The following is a 19,474-nucleotide window of genomic DNA, read 5'->3' as shown; positions in this document are numbered from 1 at the left end:
ATGCTTCTCCCTAAATGAATGAACATTGTCTTAGAAAGTAGCCGCGGTAGCCTGTAAAATGCGGCATGAAATCCTGGCTACTGTGTAATTGAAACCAGACTAGGTTAGGCTCTTTGTTCGGTCCGGTCATTTTCGGCGGCGCGAACATAGCTACCTATTAAATGAATAGAAGTGTATTTGGGGAGTGAATTAGAACAAGCCACCCATTAATTTTAGAGCTTAGATTATCTGCCCAAACCCGAACTGCGGGTTACGGATCTCGAGATCCAACAACACCGGTGTTGGGTCGACATTTTTCATCCTTCCCCTCCCGTCGGGTCAGGCTCCTAATCACAGAACGCGTATGCCTCCGTTTTAAAATAGCCAAGATTTCTAAGTAGGCTAGCATACAAAATGTAAAAACGAAATATAAAAAATGAAATACTATGAAAAAGTTGAAAGTCAAGTTTGCTCAAGGTTTGTTCAAGAACTCCTCCAGAGTTTTTTCCTCAAACAACACAAATCAACACAAATAAACGAACAGATAACTCAAACGTGCTGTAGGCCTATGTCATAATGAAACAACCACAGACAACACAGTCTGACAAATGTATTCAAACGATTTGATTCGTGCACGAAGCGCCATCTAGCTGTCATTATGTGTAAGTAACAGCCTCCCAGTCTAAGGACTCAGCGGTCTTTTGACCGCCTCGCCGCGCTTTAAGTAGTTCACAACAGCACGACGCTTCTAGTAGGTCGTCAAAGCGGTCAAATGACCGGGGCGCGGCGCTTCTAGGTATAAGTGGGTCAGAGGGGCGCGGCGCTTCTAGTGTTAAAAAGACTTTGTTTCAAATGTGTCAATGACGTCATTCATTAGCAGGATGCTAGTGTGTTATGGGCAACAACGACCAAGCCTGTGAGAAACCAAAGGGCCATAAGTAATTGTTCATTCAACTTTCGATCTATAAGCCATATTGAGCTTTCAGAAACTAAAATCCAATCTTCGATTTTTTAATGACAATCAGGTGAAACAGACCAATTTAGCCGTCTAGCCCCATAGACCCCCATTGTTTGATCACTTGCTTGTGATCGCCCCTAGTGGAACTGCAACAGGAACTGGAGGTACAATGGAGTTAATAGCGAGTGGACCAGCTCTCCATAAATGGGCTGTGGTTGTGGACACCTCAACAGGCACAAGCAGGTGGTAAGTCAAGGACTAGTTTTAAGTAATGAGAGGCAGAGGTGGAAAACTCCAGTAAAAGTCCAATCATGTATTTGTAACCTGCGTTGTGTGGAACCACCGCGGTCCAGACCTGCACACGCCGGGACTCGAACCCGCGAGACAGCAGCACCTCGGATCGGGAGTCGAGCGCGCTAACAATCCAGCTAAAAGCCCAGGCTACTAGCTTTCATGCCAGCAGCGCTCTTGAAGCGTCGGGGAGTGAGGTTTACTAACGTTCTACAGCATAGCTAACCAGCTAGCACCCGTTACATATTGATTCTACCTGTGCACTTAACAGGTGATCTCATCAGTTAGCTGCTCTACCTGGCTGAGGAGTTGTGCTAATTAGAATCAGCTGGTTTAAGTGAGTGGTTGGCACAGATAGGACTTTTTTTTTATAGGTAGGACTTTTCCACCTGTGATGAGAGGAGTTGGAGATGGAGTGGTATGTTCCTGCTCTAGTAGGAACTGGTAGTTCATGGTGGCAGAGCTAGACGTCGTTCGTCTGAGGAGCGCAATGGTCAGGTGGTAGCATATGCCTGTATGAGGGCCTTGAAGTAGATGGGAGCAGGGATGGGGGGGGCCTGTCGTGAGGAAATGAGGTGCGGACAACTGTCTAAGCCATGATGCGTTAAAAGAGCGTCCTGTGAGGTCGGATTCAAACCAAGAGAGAGCAGAGCTGGATATTCCCGTGTTTGAGAGTATAAAGAGAAGGATGCGGTGATTAACTGCGTCAAAGGCGGCCGATAAGTCAAGCATAATGAGTACTGTTGACCAAACGGTTGCTCTGGCTTCTTTTAAGGCTTCTGTTACAGACAGCAGAGCTGTTTCAGTAGAGTGACCGCTTTTGAGCCCAGATATATTTGGATCCAGAAGATTGTTCTGTGAAAGGAATTCAGAGACTTGTTTGGAAACTGCTCGTTCGATGCCAAGTTCTCAACTTGAGCAGCTAACCTTATGTTGTGTTTTCTTTATTTTCTTTATTTATTTGTATGCTATTTCAACTCCTCCTCAACACCTGCCCTGTGCCGGATATGTGGAAATCATCAATTATTAAGCCACTACCAAAGAAACCTGGATGACTTCCGCCTGGTTGCTTTAACCCCTATTTTAGCCAAATGTATGGAGAGGGTTGTAACCAAACATCTTACCAAATCCCTGAACTCACATCTTGATCCCATACAGTTTGCCTATAAGCCTCATAGGGGGACTGAAGATGCTACTCTCACCATGGTTAATATGGTCTCCAAACATTTGCAAAACACCAATACTTATGCACAAATTTTATTTGTCGATTTTACTGCCGCCTTCAACATAATGCAAATTCACATACTCCTGCAACGACTTATTGACTTGGGTGTGGATGGGGGGCTGGTGCACTGGATCAAGCACTTCCTAACTGACCGCCCACAGCGAGTGTGTGTCAGGGACACGGCCTCTGATGAAATAGTGCTCAATATAGGGGCCCCTCAAGGATGTGTTCTTTCGGTAACACTTTACTTGACAGGTTCGTTCATAACACATTCATAACAGCTGTCATGAACTGCACATGAAGCATTCATGACTGTTTCATGAAACATGACTCAACATTCATACCAACCCTTTCATGAATGCTACGTTCAGTCCGTTAGAAGGCTCTCAGTTCAACTTTGCACTAGGCTACTTATCTCACCTCCGCATGTAGCTCTACTTCAGATGAAATTGTTAACAGGCAACTGCAGATTTGATTAGTGTGTAAGCTTCTGTCCAGCTGATGCTGGCGCTGCCATCTGTACTAGGCTACAATAATAAAAATTATTCCACCTACGATCAGCAACGAAGTTCTAATCATAGACCCATTTTTAATGCAACCTTGGCTTAGTAGGCTATCTAATGTTGCAAGAAAACTATTGAAAACAATTCCTTACCAACCACACAAGTGTGCGTGTGTCGTTTAAACGGTAGGAAAACTGAATCAAAGACGGCGCTGTTCATCAACAAAATCAGCATGGAGTTAAAACGTATTTAAAGGGGCAGCGATCAGTCAAGGCATAGGCCTGTACCACAACTGAGTGATGAACGTGAAATGCGTTTCATAGGCTACAAAACACTGCATTAAAGGGATGGTCCGGAGTAAAATGCACTTTAGATCAATTTATGGATGATTGGGAGTATAGTTTTGGCTAAAAACGGTAAAATTGAACTTTCTCAAAAGTCATCCGAATGACATGATTTGATGTCAACTCAACGTATGTACTCCCAATCATCCGTAAATTGATCTAAAGTGCATTTTACTCCGGATAATCCCTTTAAGATGACAACTGTGTGTAACCACGCTTAGGCTACCTAGTTAATGGTGAAATAGCATCCACATTTAAAGCATTCAATAGCCTAAGGAAAACTTGATCAGTCAGTTAAATTGTTCTCAGAAAAGGAACAGCAGGTCTACAGAATATTCCAAATAGTCTAGTTTCCTTTCATGGTGACAGGGGGAGACCAAACTCTGTGTAACATACAGTACCTGATTCCACAGTCAATGTTCAGTGCTATAATTTAGCCTATACTATTTGGAATTTTTTAATCCATGAAAATTAATCAAAATGTATCATTTCCTATTAAAGCATTTTGGACATACTGTAGGACCTCATTTCCAGGTTAGCCAGTGTGATATTTATCAGTGGAAACCGTTATCTGCACATTTCATCCAGTCCTTCTAGTTTCAGAGTTCGCTGGTGCTAGGTTAGCACAAGTCAACGGTATTTGCCAGCCTGCCACTAAAAACAGTCAAAAGCGTCAAGAGCGCCGGAAATCATTCATTTTCTATGGAGAGTCGGCGTTACCGGCGTCAAAAGCGTTCTGGGCGTGAGCGTGGCTTCATGAGCTTCACGGGCGTCAAAAAAAGGTTGAGCCTCAGTTAACTTTATGGTAATTAGCTATGACACGGTTCGGCGTTAACTAATCAGAATGTCAAATTCGCAGGATTGCTGCTTGTGGTTTGTCCGAATGTTTCACGTCATGGCTTTGGCGCTTTCGGCGCTGAACTGGGTTGAGCGTCGGGCTATGAGCTTCACCAGTGACTTTGACGCTTTTGACGGTTTTGGTCTGAACGCACAGTTACCCATAAACAGTCTATGGAGGAACAACCCCTTTAAATAGAATTGCATTAATAAAAAGATACTAAAATCCCATTTCCATTGACTAAAACAAAACTAAATGTCATTCGTTTTCGTCAACTAAAACTAACTAGACGAAAATAAGACTAAAATGCTCATACTTTTACTCGACTAAAACTTGACTAGACTAAAAGAGTATGAGCTAAACTAAAGAGTATGTGACTAAAACTAATAAAAACTAAAATGACAGCTTGACACAAAGACTAGACTAAAACTAAAACCAAAACAGGCCGCCAAAAGCAACACTAATGTCAAGTCAGGGCCAGATCTATCTATAGCATACCAGACCATCGCCAAAACGAGTAGTTATAACAGCCTATGCTTTATAACCATTATATTTGACATCAGTATAAGACAGTTGTCATGGCACTTCCACAGATAGAACAGAGGATACCATGGAAGAAGTGATGAAAGAACTGAAAGCCAGGTGCTTGCACATTGATGGCTGCTTGGAAGAGGGATCTACCGTAGCCACATCTGCACCCAGGCTTACTGCCTCTGAGAAACTTGTGAGCCATATCAGAAGTCTTAGGAGCACCATAAGTAAATATACCTCTAATAAGTCTGTTTGAAATATTATGTTTACAGTATTGCCTTACTTATGGTCTAAAAATCTGTGCATTTTTCCCCAGATAGACTTCAAATGGAAAAAGAATCCAATCTTTCAGCACTAAAGAAAAAACAAGTCAGGGTAGCATTTCTAGAGACTGCTGTTGCCCATTTTCTGCAGAAGGTCTGTAATTGTAACTTCTCAGTTATTTCATGCAATGTTCTTTTTTTAAATACAATTATTTGAAAGGTTGGTTGACATGAAATGTTATTGAATTTCTCTATAGATGTTTAGATGATTGTGTTGTCTTACATCTTCTTATGACTACCAATAATGGTGTGAAGAGCAATGTATATATAGTGTGGGGCACATGTATTTGATACCATGCTAAAGTTGACTAGAAAGAGGAATATAACAATTGATATTTGACAATTGATCTTAATGTCTTAATTTAAAAAATGAGTAAAAATCAAACCTATTTTCTTTACGATTGAAGAATGTATCGCAAATTAATGAATGTTCTTCCTTAAATGCTGGGGGGTATTTAGTAGTATTAGCCTTTATGTGTATTAGCCTGTTTGATTTGCATTGAGCTCCATGAGCATCAAACAGGCTAATAGGCTAACTGGAAAACACACCATGTCAGTCTCTAGCTATGGTATATGATGTGGGGCTATTTTAATTCCAAAGGCCAAGGGAACTTTAACAGGATGCATAATATCCTGGATCCATGAAATAGCTGGCCTTTAAAAATGAAAACATATAAAATATCCTCCTGCTCCTATGGGAATTTAACATAGGGTAAAATACTTCCTTCCCCCTAGCATTTAAGGAAGAATATTTATTTATGTATGTTACATTCTTCAATCGAAAAGAAAATTGGTGTCCTTAGCGGTTTGATTTTTACTCATTTTCTTAATTAAGACATTTAGATCAATTGTCAAATGATGATTTTATATTCCTCTTTTTAGTCAAATACTGTACATGGTATCAAATACATATGCCCCACACTGTATATAGAATACTGTCATTATTTTTTTTGCTATATTCATTACAGTTTTCAACTCTTACAAAAGTTGAGTTCAGTTTCAGTTCAGATTCTTGTGTTCTGCCTTTACTATGTATGTTTTGTGTGCCTTTTCCTAGAGTCATTCTACGCAAACAGAGAATGAGAAGCTACTCCAAGAACTGTTCAGTAGAAAGAGATGGCGTGTTACTATGGAAGAAGATAAAAGAGATAACCACAAATCAGGGCAGGTAAGGTCTATCTGTTAGTATGAAATTGAAACATAAATCTGAGTAATTACAAATCATGGGAAAAAATAGCCGTAAACATTATTGGTCTGTCAATTGTTCTGTTCAGTGGACAAATTTTGCAGATCTAAATCACTGAGAAATGCTACTGCTTCAGAGCTGTATACATTTTCATAAAACCCTTTAAAGGTCTTATTGATATAAAGCAGCTTGTGTGTAGCACACCCTGCTGGCCATGTATGGCTGGGATAGTACTGTGTGCTTCTTGCTGTTTTATGTAATTGGCTAGTAAACACCCAGCCTTCTCACCCCCTTCAAGTAAATGCTGTTGAGTCCTGAACAATGAGAAGTCCACTTTCTGAGATAACGTATTTATATTTAAACTGAGAAAGTTGTTTTCAGTTTTTAAAAATATTTTCAGCATCCTTTGTGGGAGGCACATTGAATTATGAATCCCCTAATAGAAAAGCCTTTCCCTGATTTCCAGACTGTTCCTGGAAAAGGGATGGTTGGAATATTGAATTCCCTAAACAATGTAATCTGTTCTTGTAGCAACAATTTGAAGTTTGAGTCCTGAAGTAAAGAGGAGTTTTACCAACATCGTTGTGATGTTTATATTGGTTGGCTGTTGGCTGCTGGTGGTTCTCATCCGTGAACCACTTCCTTTCAAGGCTACCAGACACAGCGACGCCATCGACGCATTGTCTGTTATGTCAAAGCCATTTCCAACACTATGTTGTGCTAGCCCTAAAGGGCTAAATGCTGATAAATGTTTCAGTGTTCAAAGTTGAACTCAAACAGAGATGTCTTACAATGCTCTATGAGAGCCACAGAATGACAAAGAAACTACACGTTATTACACTCGTTAACCATCTTACAGTTACAGGGACCACAAATGTTTAATTCAAGTCCAACAAGAGTTTAGTTTAAGAGCCATAAAAACCATTAGGCTACTGCACTAGAACATGTGCAAAGAAAAGCACCATACATTAAACCATTAAATAATAGTTTAATGGCAAACATGGATTAAGAATTAGACCCACAAAACATCATTAAAAGTCCATCATTACGTTGCAATCTAGCTTAAGTGTTTCCTCTACCTTGATTTTATGTGTGTGCCTTCGAAACTCTGGTAAGACTTACTAAGAGACTGTTAAATTAAAGTTATAGTCCAACCAAATCCCTAAGTGGTTGAATATCCTTGATACCAAAGAGCACCTGTTTAAGACAATAAGTGAAGAAGCGCTCCTGACCACCAACCTGTTTGGGACCTGAGTTTGAAAGTAATCTCTCTCTCTCCACAAATGGCTATCCTAAGCCGTCAAATGTGACAACATGGCTGGCAGGGGTGATCCTAGGATCAGACCTTTAGGGGTGCTCAACCAAGGGCATCCGTAGACCTAGAGCTGCACTGGGACAGAAGACCGCCTAGGAGGGTACGGGGGCATGCTCCCCCGTAAGAACATTTTGTAGCTTACATGTGTGAATCTGGTATACTTTGAAAAGAAATTCAGTGGTTATAATTGATTATTTTTTTAACCAATGAATAGAAATATTGGTGCCGTAGCCTAAACTATTTTGCACTTCAAATTTTTAACCATGCACACACAGGTGGAATAGTCATGATGAAACTGCAACAAGTTTACAATCACAAAAAATATTTGCTGAATTTGCAGAAATGGACAACAATAGTGTACATTTCAGCACATCAGGTGCTTTCTAATAGTCTAGCTATTTAATTTGGTCTGATCTAATTTTATCATATTGTAGCGTGGCTCGGACATGCTGATATCTGTATTACGGTTATGCAAGATGTTATGGGGGAAATGTAGCCTACGGCTAAGATTGTCGTTAAACTGCCTTATAGTATGAGATAGTTGACGGTTACTCATTATATAGGTATACTAGACTAGTCAGCTGATGTGTTGTGGGATAAGGGGTTTATGTAACGGGATGCCACCCATGTTGTGGGATATAGCCACTGGGATCTTAGACAGGCCATTTTCATGTATTGTCATTCTTCCTGTTTGAGAGAAAATAAGCTACTCAGAAGAAAGTAATTCTTGCTTCGTCACAATATATTATTATTTAATTGAATTCGTTTCCATTTCAATTTGTAAAGGATAAAGTTGTGTGATGACACGGAAGGTTGCAGTTTGGTGACCTAACTATTTTTTATAGGCTGTAGTTATGCACCATGAAACCGTTGCACTCACGGAGTGAGACACAGACCGTGACTCAGGTGCGTGCAGAGACCTTTGAAGGGGCAGGGGCTCAAATTTTTAAAAAGGGCACATGGAACAAAATATTCAGAAAACTGCGTTCTTTTCCTGTCTTTAGTGGGCATCTTTGCACTGCAGAATATAATATAATGTTTTATAGAACATAATGCATACGAAAGCTAGAAAAGATACACACAATTTGAATGGTGTAAAAACTGGAACTTAAGTTTTACATTCCCTAGCCTATAAAGCTTTAATCATCTGCCACGATCATGTATTAATACTTACTTGTGTTGATTTGATTTTGATTTATAGATAATAAATATTCAAAAAACATACTATACAAATTCTTACATTTTGACTGTATCTCATCACAGCAAGCTGACAGCTCGACGTGACTTTCATGTTTGTATAGGCCTGACTGCCCTGAAAATGGCAATTTAAGAAAGCATGTAGTCGGACTTTGGAGCTGAGCAATTTACAGAAATAGGTGGTGTGTGCCTTACAGAAATAAATGGCAATTTTTATTTAGTGATGAAAAATTGTGTTTTGACACTTTCTGTGCTCCATATTTGTGACACGAGCTGATCTGACCTGACTTGTTTGCGTGGTAGCACACATGACGTGCACACATGATTCTCTCTCTATAATAACTTTTTGCTACATTGCAATGAACAAAGTAAAGGCAAAAAACTGTTTATTTGTCAAACAAATTTGGATGCAATATGAGTCTTGCATTGGATACCATACAGGAGTTTGCTAGGATCTCAAAACCGGATTATGAACGTGCCTTGCCATAGAGAAACACATGATAACGTTGGATTATGACCATAGGCTATGCCATAAAAAAGCCCCCACAAAAACATGGGGTAGGTGGAGCTAAATGAAGTTATTATTTTGCTGTCACTTCATCTGTTTTATGACCTAGAATGTTGTATTTGGTATCTGTGGATAGCCCTGTGTCTCCTCTTTCATCTGACATGCGTGCCATATTTTTCTGACCGCGGATTCACGAGTAGGCTAAATCAAACGAGAGTAATGGTAGCCTAAGCTATATGACATTATTATTTGTTTGTCACTTCGTCTGTTTGTATAACACAGAAAGATTTGGTATCAATGGAAAGCCCTGTTCCTCCTCTCTCATTTGATATGCGTGTCATGTCTGTGCGATGCCAGGTTTGCCAGTAATTCAAGCGAGGATGCGCGGGTGAACGCAGAGCAATATAGACTGTAAATGATATACTTTGATTTAGCTTCATGAATTCTTTAATTTTCATACTTTGTACAGACTAGTGTCTAGGCTCGTTGGAAAGCCCCACTTCTGCGCTTTCGTGCAATATAGGTCTAATCTTGCTGTGACTAATAATCGCAGAGCAATTTAACAGAGAAGAATCGGTGTGTTTTTTGACGCACTTTGCGTCGGTCGGGCTCATAGGGTTAACACAGAAAATGTTTGTACATTTCTAATTTCACAAACTATTAATGAGACATTTTAGTGAATATTCACGTTGGAACTAGCGGAAGTACACATTTTAAAAAGTAAAAAACGGGTCCTGTCAAAAGGGCACTTGGACATCAAAGGGGAAAAAGGGCAGGTGCTAGAGCCCCCCTTCTCTGCACGTGCCTGCCGTGACTCTATGGGATAGCGCCCTCGCGCGACCGCTCTTGAAGCCTTTTTAAACACGCCTATTGGCGGAGTGAGCTGTCACTCACAGGTAGCCCCGCCTACCTACGATAAATTGCAGTGACGCTCACTCCTCATCACATTGACCAGCTTCTTCAAGACGAGCATGCAGAGGGGGCATCGTTGGTCTGTGTCTCACTCATCTCCCTCAGAGAACCGTGGCTATGAAATAGCCTAACGTTCTCTTTCGGTCGACTCGTTCGACACAGACCGTGACTCTATGGGAGCTTTAAAAACGCCCCTGATGCCCAGCCGGTACAACATGACCATAACCAGAGCCAACTGAGTCCTGTACTAAGCAGTGTCCGTAAGCCCCAGCCCACTCACCCCGAGTACAGTGTGCGCAACAACCGGCGCCGTAACATCAAGGGGGTAATACTTAACAAAAGTATGCGAGGAGGCCCAGCCAGCGGCCGCACATACAGTCTGAATAGGTACACCTCGAAAGGCAGCCCAGGACGCAGCCACACCCCCAGTGGAGTGCGCTCTGACCACACCAGGGGGATCCTTCCGCGTGGCCCGATAGGCCATAGATATAGCCTCCACAATCCAATGGGACAGTCTCTGTATAGAGAGTGCACGTCCCTTAGCCCCAGTTGCGAAGCACACAAACAGTTGCTCACTGCGTCGGAAAGATTCGGTCCTTTCCAAATACATGCGTAATGCACGGACAGGGCATAGCGCATGAAGTCTCTCCTGCTCCTCCGAAGAAAACGGAGGGGGGCAAAATGAAGAGAGCCGCAGATCAGAGCAGCCATAAGACATAGGCACTTTTGGCATGAACGCAACGTTAGGCCGTAATGTAACACTATCGCCACCTGCACCGAACTCCAAACATGATGGATGTGTGGAGAGGGCATGAATCTCGCTCACTTTTTTAGTGGAAACGAGTGTGAGCAAGAGTGCTGTCTTATAGAAAACAACCTTTATGTCCGCTTGCTGCAAGGGCTCGAATGGTGCATCTCAAAGAGCGTCCAGCACCAGGGCTAGGTCCCAAGTCGGAAAAATATGTCTGGCCGCCGGACGGAGGCGGCAGACGCCCTTAACACTAGAAGCGCCGCGCCGTTCTGACCCACTTATACCTAGAAGCGCCGCGCCCCGGTCATTTGACCGCTTTGACGACCTACTAGAAGCGCCGTGCTGTTGTGAACTACTTAAAGCGCGGCGAGGCGGTCAAAAGACCGCTGAGTCCTTAGACTGGGAGGCTGTTACTTACACAAAATGATCGCTAGATGGCGCTTCGTGCACGAATCAAATCGTTTGGTCATAAATTCAGTTTGCACTAGTATCATTCGTGTCAGACCGTGTTGTTGATAGTCTGTGGTTGTTTCATTATGACATACAGCACGTTCGAGTTATCTGTTCATTTAGTTGTGTTGATTTGTGTTGTTTGAGGTAAAAACTCTGGAAGAGTTCTTGAACAAACCTTAAGCAAACTTGACTTTCAACTAAAATGCTCTAAAAGTGAATGGGTAAAAGTCAATTCACTCCCCAAATGCACTTCTATTCATTTAATAGGTAGCCTATCTGTTTGCGCCGCCGAAAATGAACAGTCTGCCGACAATGAACAGTCTGGCTTCAATAAGCCTACACAGTAGCCAGGATTTCAGGCCGCATTTTACAGGCTACCGTGGCTACTTTCTAAAACATTTTTTATTCATTTAGGGAGAAGCATCTTATAGGGTCTAGCTACATCGGAGGGAGAGAGATAGAGAGCTATGCTGAGCAGAAAGATATTCTCCGTTTTGTGAATGTGTATGATATGTTTGCGATGTCTGCTGAAAAAAGGCTATGGGCTTATTGTTTCTAGCTAACGTCTACGTGAATTCGAGATCCAGCATTGAGATAGGCTACACATTTTAACTGATCTGCGCAGGAGAACTGTAGCCCACTGGTTAGAGCTCCGGCCTCACATCCAAAGAATTGCTGGTTCGATTCCCGACTTGTTCGTGGCGGAAGTTACTTTAAGCAAAGCATCAATAAATATAGGCTATGTTCTGTTTTTTCTATTCACACAACTACACGCACGCTGGATTCGAACGTTCTGAAACGCGCATATGCGATGAAACATGATTGCGCATTCTTCCACGAGTTGCCTAAATAGCCATGCCTACAGCCTATGCACAGAGAGAGGCGGTGGGGGTGGGGAGGCAGTTAATTGTCCTCGATGCGCGGTGATGTCTGTAGTAGCCTAGCCTAGACGAGTGTATGGGGGAGGGGGAATGATCGGTTTCAAATAGGCTGTGTTGCAATGGATAGTGTGTTATATATAGACCCCGAAGCCATTTGCTTTGAGAATAACGGCAGGCTGATGAAGTAGTTGGCTGGCTAGCTGGCCCAGCCAAAACCTAAATGAGGCTGCAGCCGCCAACGTTTTCATGACTGATCATGGCTTTAGTTGCCACTTCATGTCTACAGATGTCTATATTGTACTAGATCTCAACACACAATGTTATTGTATTGTTTTGGACAACGTTCTGCACGTTTCACTTCAATGTAGATTGCATGCGCTCGAAGCGGGTGGCATGCGTTGTGAACAGGAAAGGAAACGGTGGAAGTCGCATCACGGACTTCTGTTTTGTTCTGTAATACCTCTATAATATCCTCTAGCCGCTATAGTATTTCTATAGCAATCTTGTAGTACTTCTGTAGTATGTCCCAATTTACTATAGTATTCCTATAAGATTCCTACAATATTTAGTCCCAAAATACTATAAGATTCCTATAGTACTTTTTCGTAAGCCTAATAACCTATCGCGTTCAATGTTGTAAATCCGTCTGTTCCAGAATATTTGGTTCATATCATCTATCTTTGGTGTTGGTGTTTGTGCAACCTGGCCCTGGAGATTTAACAAAAGTCTGACTAGCCCTACGTAGGAATTAGGAAAGTAGGCCTATGTAAGGCGAGATCAAGATTAGGCTACGTTGCTTGCTTCTTTCCCCCATGTCAACTCACTGTGAGTTCTGCAACGAGCACAATACTGATGTGGTGTGTCCAGTGGGAAAATCTCATGTAGCCTAATTTCTAGGCTCGTTTATTTTTCGCGTGTCTCTATGATATAATTATTTTTAGATGCAAAAAGTCTAACTGGCTTAGTCAAAGTTTGTCAGATGGCGGCTCAATTTGGCTAGTATTGTGATTCATCTGTTTATTTCAGATAGTTTGTTATGAAAAACCATTAACAAAAAATAATTGTTCGTCGACGTTGAAAAACAGTCTGCAAATTCAGTCGATATAAGCTAAATTTTTTCGCTCGTGCCAAGCTGCGAACCCAGGTCTCCTGCATAGTAGTCGAGAGATTTAACGTTGCGCCACTGAATGAATGCACCACAATCGTTTGGAAATATATTTCTTTGTCTAGCAAATAGGCTATGTAAGCAAATGCTTATTAGTCTGAGCTTTAAAAGATAGCCTACAAATAGAAGATAAGATACAACTATGAATGTACGTAGGCATACGCGCTCTACGTACATAAATGGGCTTCGACGAACGTTTTCAAAACATACTCACATTTTACCACTGTAAATCGCCTCCATAGACTATGCCATGTAAATGAAAAATAGTTATTAAAATAAATCACATATATAATACATATTGCACATATATAAACTATAGGCTATGTTTTATGGTAAAACATTATTCTCATGCCCGACTGACAGGAAACCCTTGCGACATCTGCTGTGAGAAAAGAGAATAGCAGCCTGGACAAACATGGCCGAACGCGAGACAACATAATGTTGTCACATAAGTGAGCGCAAAATAGCTCTAAACTAGCTGGTACCGGTGTGCTTTTGGTCATGTAAAAATTCTGGGTGACAAAACACGCATATTTAGGAAAAGTCGTGAACGTAGGGTCCTGGAATTGAATCGAGTGAAAAGATTTTTTTTTTTTTGTAATCACTGCGGTCAAATGACCGCAGCCCGGCCGTTCTAGGTATATCTAGGTCAAACCTACACGGCGCTTCTAGTAATACGCGTCAGCGGTCAAATGACCGGTGCTTGGCGCTTCTAGTGTTAAGGAACCTGCTCGCAAGAGGGTGCGCTCCAGGGGAGACGCCGTCATAGCCTACATGACAGGCTGAAGTGGCTGACAGGTAGACTTTAAGCGTTGAGTGAGCTTTGCCCTGTTCAAGCAGTTCTTGAAGGAACGTAAGCACTGTCGCGATCGAGCACTGGAAAGCGACAATGCCTCTATGGTCACACCACTTTTCGAATGCTGACCATTTTAAGTCATATAGAGACCTCGTAGAGGAGGCTCTGGCACTCTGAATGGTTGCGATAACATTCTGCGGCAGCCCTGCGGAGCTCAGCGCTTCCCGCTCACAAGGAAGGCGTACAGGTTCCAAATGCTCGGGTTCGGATGGAGGAGCTCTCCGCCCATCTGAGACAGGAGGTCCGTGCGGTTGGGGAGGCGCCAAGGCACTCCGACCAAGAGCTGGAAGATTTCCGCCAGCCATGGCCTGTTCGTCCACCACAGGGCGATCAATATCAAGGTGAGACCCCTGTCCCTCACCCTCGTCAGCACGTTCGGGACCAGGTGAACTGGGGGAAATGCATAGAGAAGGACATTCGGCCACGTATGCGCTAGCGCATCCGTACCCAACGGTGCGTCCTTGTCCAGGATGGAGAAGAACAGTTCGCAGTGCGTGTTCTCCTTCGATGCAAACAAGTCGATCTCCGCTCGTCCGATCCGAGCCCATATGTGTTCTATTACTGACAGATGAACCCTCCATTCCTGGTTGGAGGCTCTCGACAGTCTGTCTGCTCTTATGTTCAATCGTCCCGGGACATGAGTGGCCCTGAGCGATTTCAAATGAGCGTTTGACCACGTCAGAATGACATAGGCAAGACGGTGAAGGCGAAGTGACCGTAGCCCCCCTTGACGGTTTATGTATGACACCACAGCTGTATTGTCTGTGCGAATCAATACATGTTTTTGTGATAAAATTGGGAGAAAATGTTTTAGAGACAGAAACACTGCCAACAGTTCCAAAACATTTATATGAAGCTGGCTCTGCAGAGCTGACCATGAGCCGCCCACAGCCCAGTTCTCTAGAGTGGCGCCCCAGCCGGTCAACGACGCATCCGTGGTTAACACTTTGCGCACAGCTATCAGGCCCATCGGAGCACCCCACAACAGCAGCGAGGGGTCTCGCCACATTCGCAGTGCTTGCATGCACGATGTCGAGACGAATATCATTTTGTTCATGTGTGCGCCCCGCTCTGCACACAAGCCCAGGGAGAACACCCATCTCTCATAAACAGTTGGCCCAGTGGCACTACTGCTATCATTGATGCCATCAAGCCTAAGAGGCGAAGGCAAGTATGAAATTTCACTCTCCTCCCCAGCTGGAAGGCAGAGAGGCAGTTGCGGAACGACGAAGCTCGCTGAGAGGTGACTGTCGCCCTGAACGAGACAGAGTTTAGTGTGAGGCCCAGAAAGTTTATTGTCTGGGTTGGGATAAGTATGCTTTTCTGGTAGTTTATGAGAAAACCCAGAGACTCCAGATGTCTGAGGAATAGCTCTGTGTGTTTTTTTTGCTTGTCGGGCCGACTGAGCACATAGAAGGTAGTCGTCTATGTACCCATAAATTCTGAGGCCCTGTTCTCTGAGGGGGGCGGTAACGAATTGCATCACCCTCAAGAACGCCCTGGGGGCGGTGGCTATTCCAAATGGGATAGTTTGGAATTCTAGGGCCCTACCTTCGAAATAAAAGCGCAGGAACTGCCTGTGGGGTTCGTAGATCCCTACGTGAAAATACGCCCGTTTCAGATCTAGCTTTGTGAACCAGTCTCCCTGTCTCATTGACGCCAGGAGCTGTCTGTGTGAGCATTTTGAACTTGTAAGTGCTTATGTGGCTGTTCAGAGCTCTTAGGTCCAAAATGGGACGTAAGTATCTGCTGTAAAACCCCGAACACGCCTCATTTCGAGGAACTATTCGCACTGCATTCTGCTCGAGGAGGGATTCTATCTCCTCTCTCAGTATTTGTTTTGACTTTGCATTGGGCACTGACTGCAGCAGACCCCGGAAGCTTGGGGGTCTTTGAGCAAACTGTATTCTGTAGCCCTGTTCTATCGTAGATGGAACCCAGGGACAACTCACATGCCGTCGCCAAACCGGGAGAAATTTTGCCGGTATCGGCTGAATCAAATTGGGTGGGCTCGAATTTGTTTGTGTGCACATACTCCCCTCTAGTGGTCGAAAACAGTGTGACACCTGAGGTGCGATCAATATTTTCTGAAAGTCAGCCAAATATTTAGACTGTCCCAAGTGAGTTAAGGCTACGGGACTCATTACAGAGCAACCGTGTGGGTGCGCTGATTTTATTCCCACCACAGACAGGGATTTTGTGTTTGTGGGGTGACAAGTATGTGTTTGATTTAAACCCAGAGGAGTAACCATGGGACTTAGATAATCTGAGTGAGGGGACACTTGTGCGCATGAAGCCTTTATTTTTGTCACGTACAACATGTGCTTGTGTGACACACGATGAACTCCCCCAGAGCTGAGCGTGGGGGGGTTATGCATGAGTGTCGGCAAGGCGTGAGATAGCCGGCCCGACACCTCGTATGTATGTGCGGGGCTTGCACTCCCGCTACGCCGGTTTCTTTTTCTGAGCCATTGGGCCACGGCGTGGCGGTCGGCCGGTGAACCTGATTTCTTCAAGTAGCCGTTGTTCCAGGGACAACTGCCTAAAGTTGTTCCAGGTCCAACAACTCTGTTAACCAATCGCTGCTATGTGATGTCATCAATGTGCGACTTCACCCCCTGTTCAAAATTTCCCTCCTGAAATCAACATCTTTCCAGCTCTGTGTAGGTAAGTCATTGCACTGTTTCTTCTCAACAATTTCCCATGTAAAATAAGTGACTCAATGTGCATTTTCAAAATTATTTATTGTAAGAATGTTGTTTTGGTGCCAGTTTAGTAAGGAGTTTTCGAGTTCAATTCACCTTTTCGTTATAGCCCATATCTAAAGATATCCGTTAGCTGCTAATGGTAAGCATATGTTCAGTCAAATTCAGGCAATATTGTAATGACATGTATGTTTACTCCTCAATAGCTGTTAGACATTTTAGCATGAGCTTGTTAATAGCAATTTGTAAACTACCACAAGCTTTTATTTTAACCTTTCAATATGTTTGAATTTGCAATGTCATGTAGATTTAGTCAGTTAGGCTACTTGGCTAGAAGCACAGATTTTGGACTACTATTCTCCGATTAGTCTCTTATTAGTGGGCTAAAATCTTTATTTAGTGTACATTAAGAGTTGATACTTCTTTTGATCTGCGGAGGGTGCTATTGAGGCAATGTTAGTACAGGTTCATCATTGATCAACCCGGACCAACATTGATCCTGGGCCGTCATTACCATGTTGACCCAGGAGCAACATTTTCTCATTGACCCTGAGCTAACGTTACCATGTTGACCCAGGAGCAACATTTTCTTGTAGAGCCTGGGCTAACGTTACCATGTTGACCCAGGAGCAACATTTTCTTGTTGAGCCTGGGCTAATGTTACCATGTTGACCCAGGAGCAACATTTTCTTGTTGAGCCTGGGCTAACATTACCATGTTGACCCAGGAGCAACATTTTCTTGTTGAGCCTGGGCTAATGTTACCATGTTGACCCAGGAGCAACATTTTCCTAACATTGCACAATTACTGTTCTTTTCAGGGACGCAAAAAAAGTGTGCCTGCTATCGTAAAAGCTTTACCCAAAAAGAAAAAAACAAGGACAACAATATTCAGCGCCCTGTCAGAGCAGGAAGCAAAGGAGCTGGCCAATGGTTTTGCCACTAGACTGGCATTGGATGTTACTGCTGACACAGTCTGTGACGGAGTGGATGCTGCATGTGCTGATGTACTGTAACTAAGTGTTCTTCCATCCTAGACTAACACTACACTTTCCATTTTCCAGGTACACTGACCCACACTACTGTTTTATACTTATGCCTTATTCTTTATTGCATGAAAATGCAATGCACTGTTCTTTGAAGTCTTCCTGTTAAGAGTTCATGAAAACTACTGTTACTGTCTAGTGTTATCCAAAGTTGTCTTTTGTAATGAGACAAAATGCACTCTTGTTCTTCAAAGTCTTATTTTTCATATTCTTACGTAACATTTGTGTATCCTCATTACAGGAAGACACTTCAGAAATTACAAAGCAACCTGAAAGCAGCCTTGACGGAATCATCAATTTGGATCTCCAGCTTTGGATGCTACTATGTCTTTTCTTATTGACAAGCTGGACAGGGTTGCCAAATGAAAGGCACTAGTTGTCCTTTTAGTTGTGTTTTTTGTTGTAAAGCCACATTGTTTTTTGTCTTAAAACCCCCAGTTGTGTTTCAGTCTAATTAAATGTCATATAATTAGATGTAATTGGGCTTTTTGTCTTTGTTCATACAGGACATCTGAATCAATGAAAGACAATTTTTCATGAATATTTTCATAACATTTGGGGTATTTCATTTGACTTTGTGACACCTATGGTCTTCTGTTAAAAAACAACTTAAATTAATTCCAGGCACATATAGTTTTACCTACAGATCAGCTGATCAGATGTGCAGTATAAGTGCACTTACACAGACATAAAAACACATCCCACTTTCTCTCTTTGCTTCCTGTGGCAAACTTCAAATAGGCTTGGTTCAGTGAGGCCTGTATCCTCCTGAGACCCTGCGTCCTCATATGAGGACATTACATTTAGGCTCTGCTTTACCTTGTGCTTACTTTTTCTGAATAAAAACCTGTTGTCCTTATATGTGGACACTTCATTTTACCCTCTAGTGTTATCAGACACACAATACAATGTTTTGGGAAAAAGCAATATGGCGTCGAAATCCACCTCCACGCTTTACCGGCATACGCGTGAGAACTATCGTCATGGTAACGTGCCAGTGAACGTTATGACATTTTTTTTTTTTTGTATATGTTTGTGAACAGTTGTAGTATAATATGGCATCAAGTTTCCCCCATTTCGATCATTGCAAACAGACCAGCACGTGTTTAACTTTCATGTCCTCATACGAGGACATCGGGACTGAAATGTACGCATAATTTAATTTTTAGGCTACATATTACATTGAAAATTGTCGTTCATTGGCCATATCAAACTACTGTAAAGCAATAATGGAAGTCAAAGTGTGGACATAGACATAATAGAGTAGCCTGAATAAATAAATCCATTGAAGGAATTACAAAAATAAATAAATAAACAAATAAGAAACAAATAGAGCAGAACTGTTAAGCTTCAATTGATTGTGGATAGACTTCTCTCCACATGGGTGTGACCCATACGTACAACTAACATTTACAAATAAACACTAAACTTAACCAAATTAATAACAGGACATTTCTGTTCAATAAAAACAAAGTGTTTTCTTAATAGTTGAATCTTAGGCACTTGGA

At 42.5% G+C, this 19,474-nt stretch overlaps 1 protein-coding gene across 3 annotated transcripts in view; it reads left to right on the top strand.

Moving 5' to 3' along the window:
- ccdc57 (coiled-coil domain containing 57) overlaps window positions 1–19,474 on the top strand; it is a 205,147-nt gene that overhangs the window by 149,774 nt on the left and 35,899 nt on the right. For all 3 annotated transcript variants that reach the window (XM_062526216.1, XM_062526217.1, XM_062526218.1), the window contains exons 12-14: window positions 4,732–4,896; window positions 4,986–5,086; window positions 6,050–6,160. In XM_062526216.1, the coding sequence (XP_062382200.1) occupies window positions 4,732–4,896; window positions 4,986–5,086; window positions 6,050–6,160 (377 nt within the window). The remainder of the gene's footprint in view (window positions 1–4,731; window positions 4,897–4,985; window positions 5,087–6,049; window positions 6,161–19,474) is intronic.

The sequence above is a fragment of the Sardina pilchardus genome, chromosome 22 (assembly GCF_963854185.1).
Source record: "Sardina pilchardus chromosome 22, fSarPil1.1, whole genome shotgun sequence".
Taxonomy (NCBI): domain Eukaryota; kingdom Metazoa; phylum Chordata; class Actinopteri; order Clupeiformes; family Clupeidae; genus Sardina; species Sardina pilchardus.
Note: the sequence above shows the minus strand (reverse complement) of the source record. Positions and strands in the feature narration are given on the sequence as shown.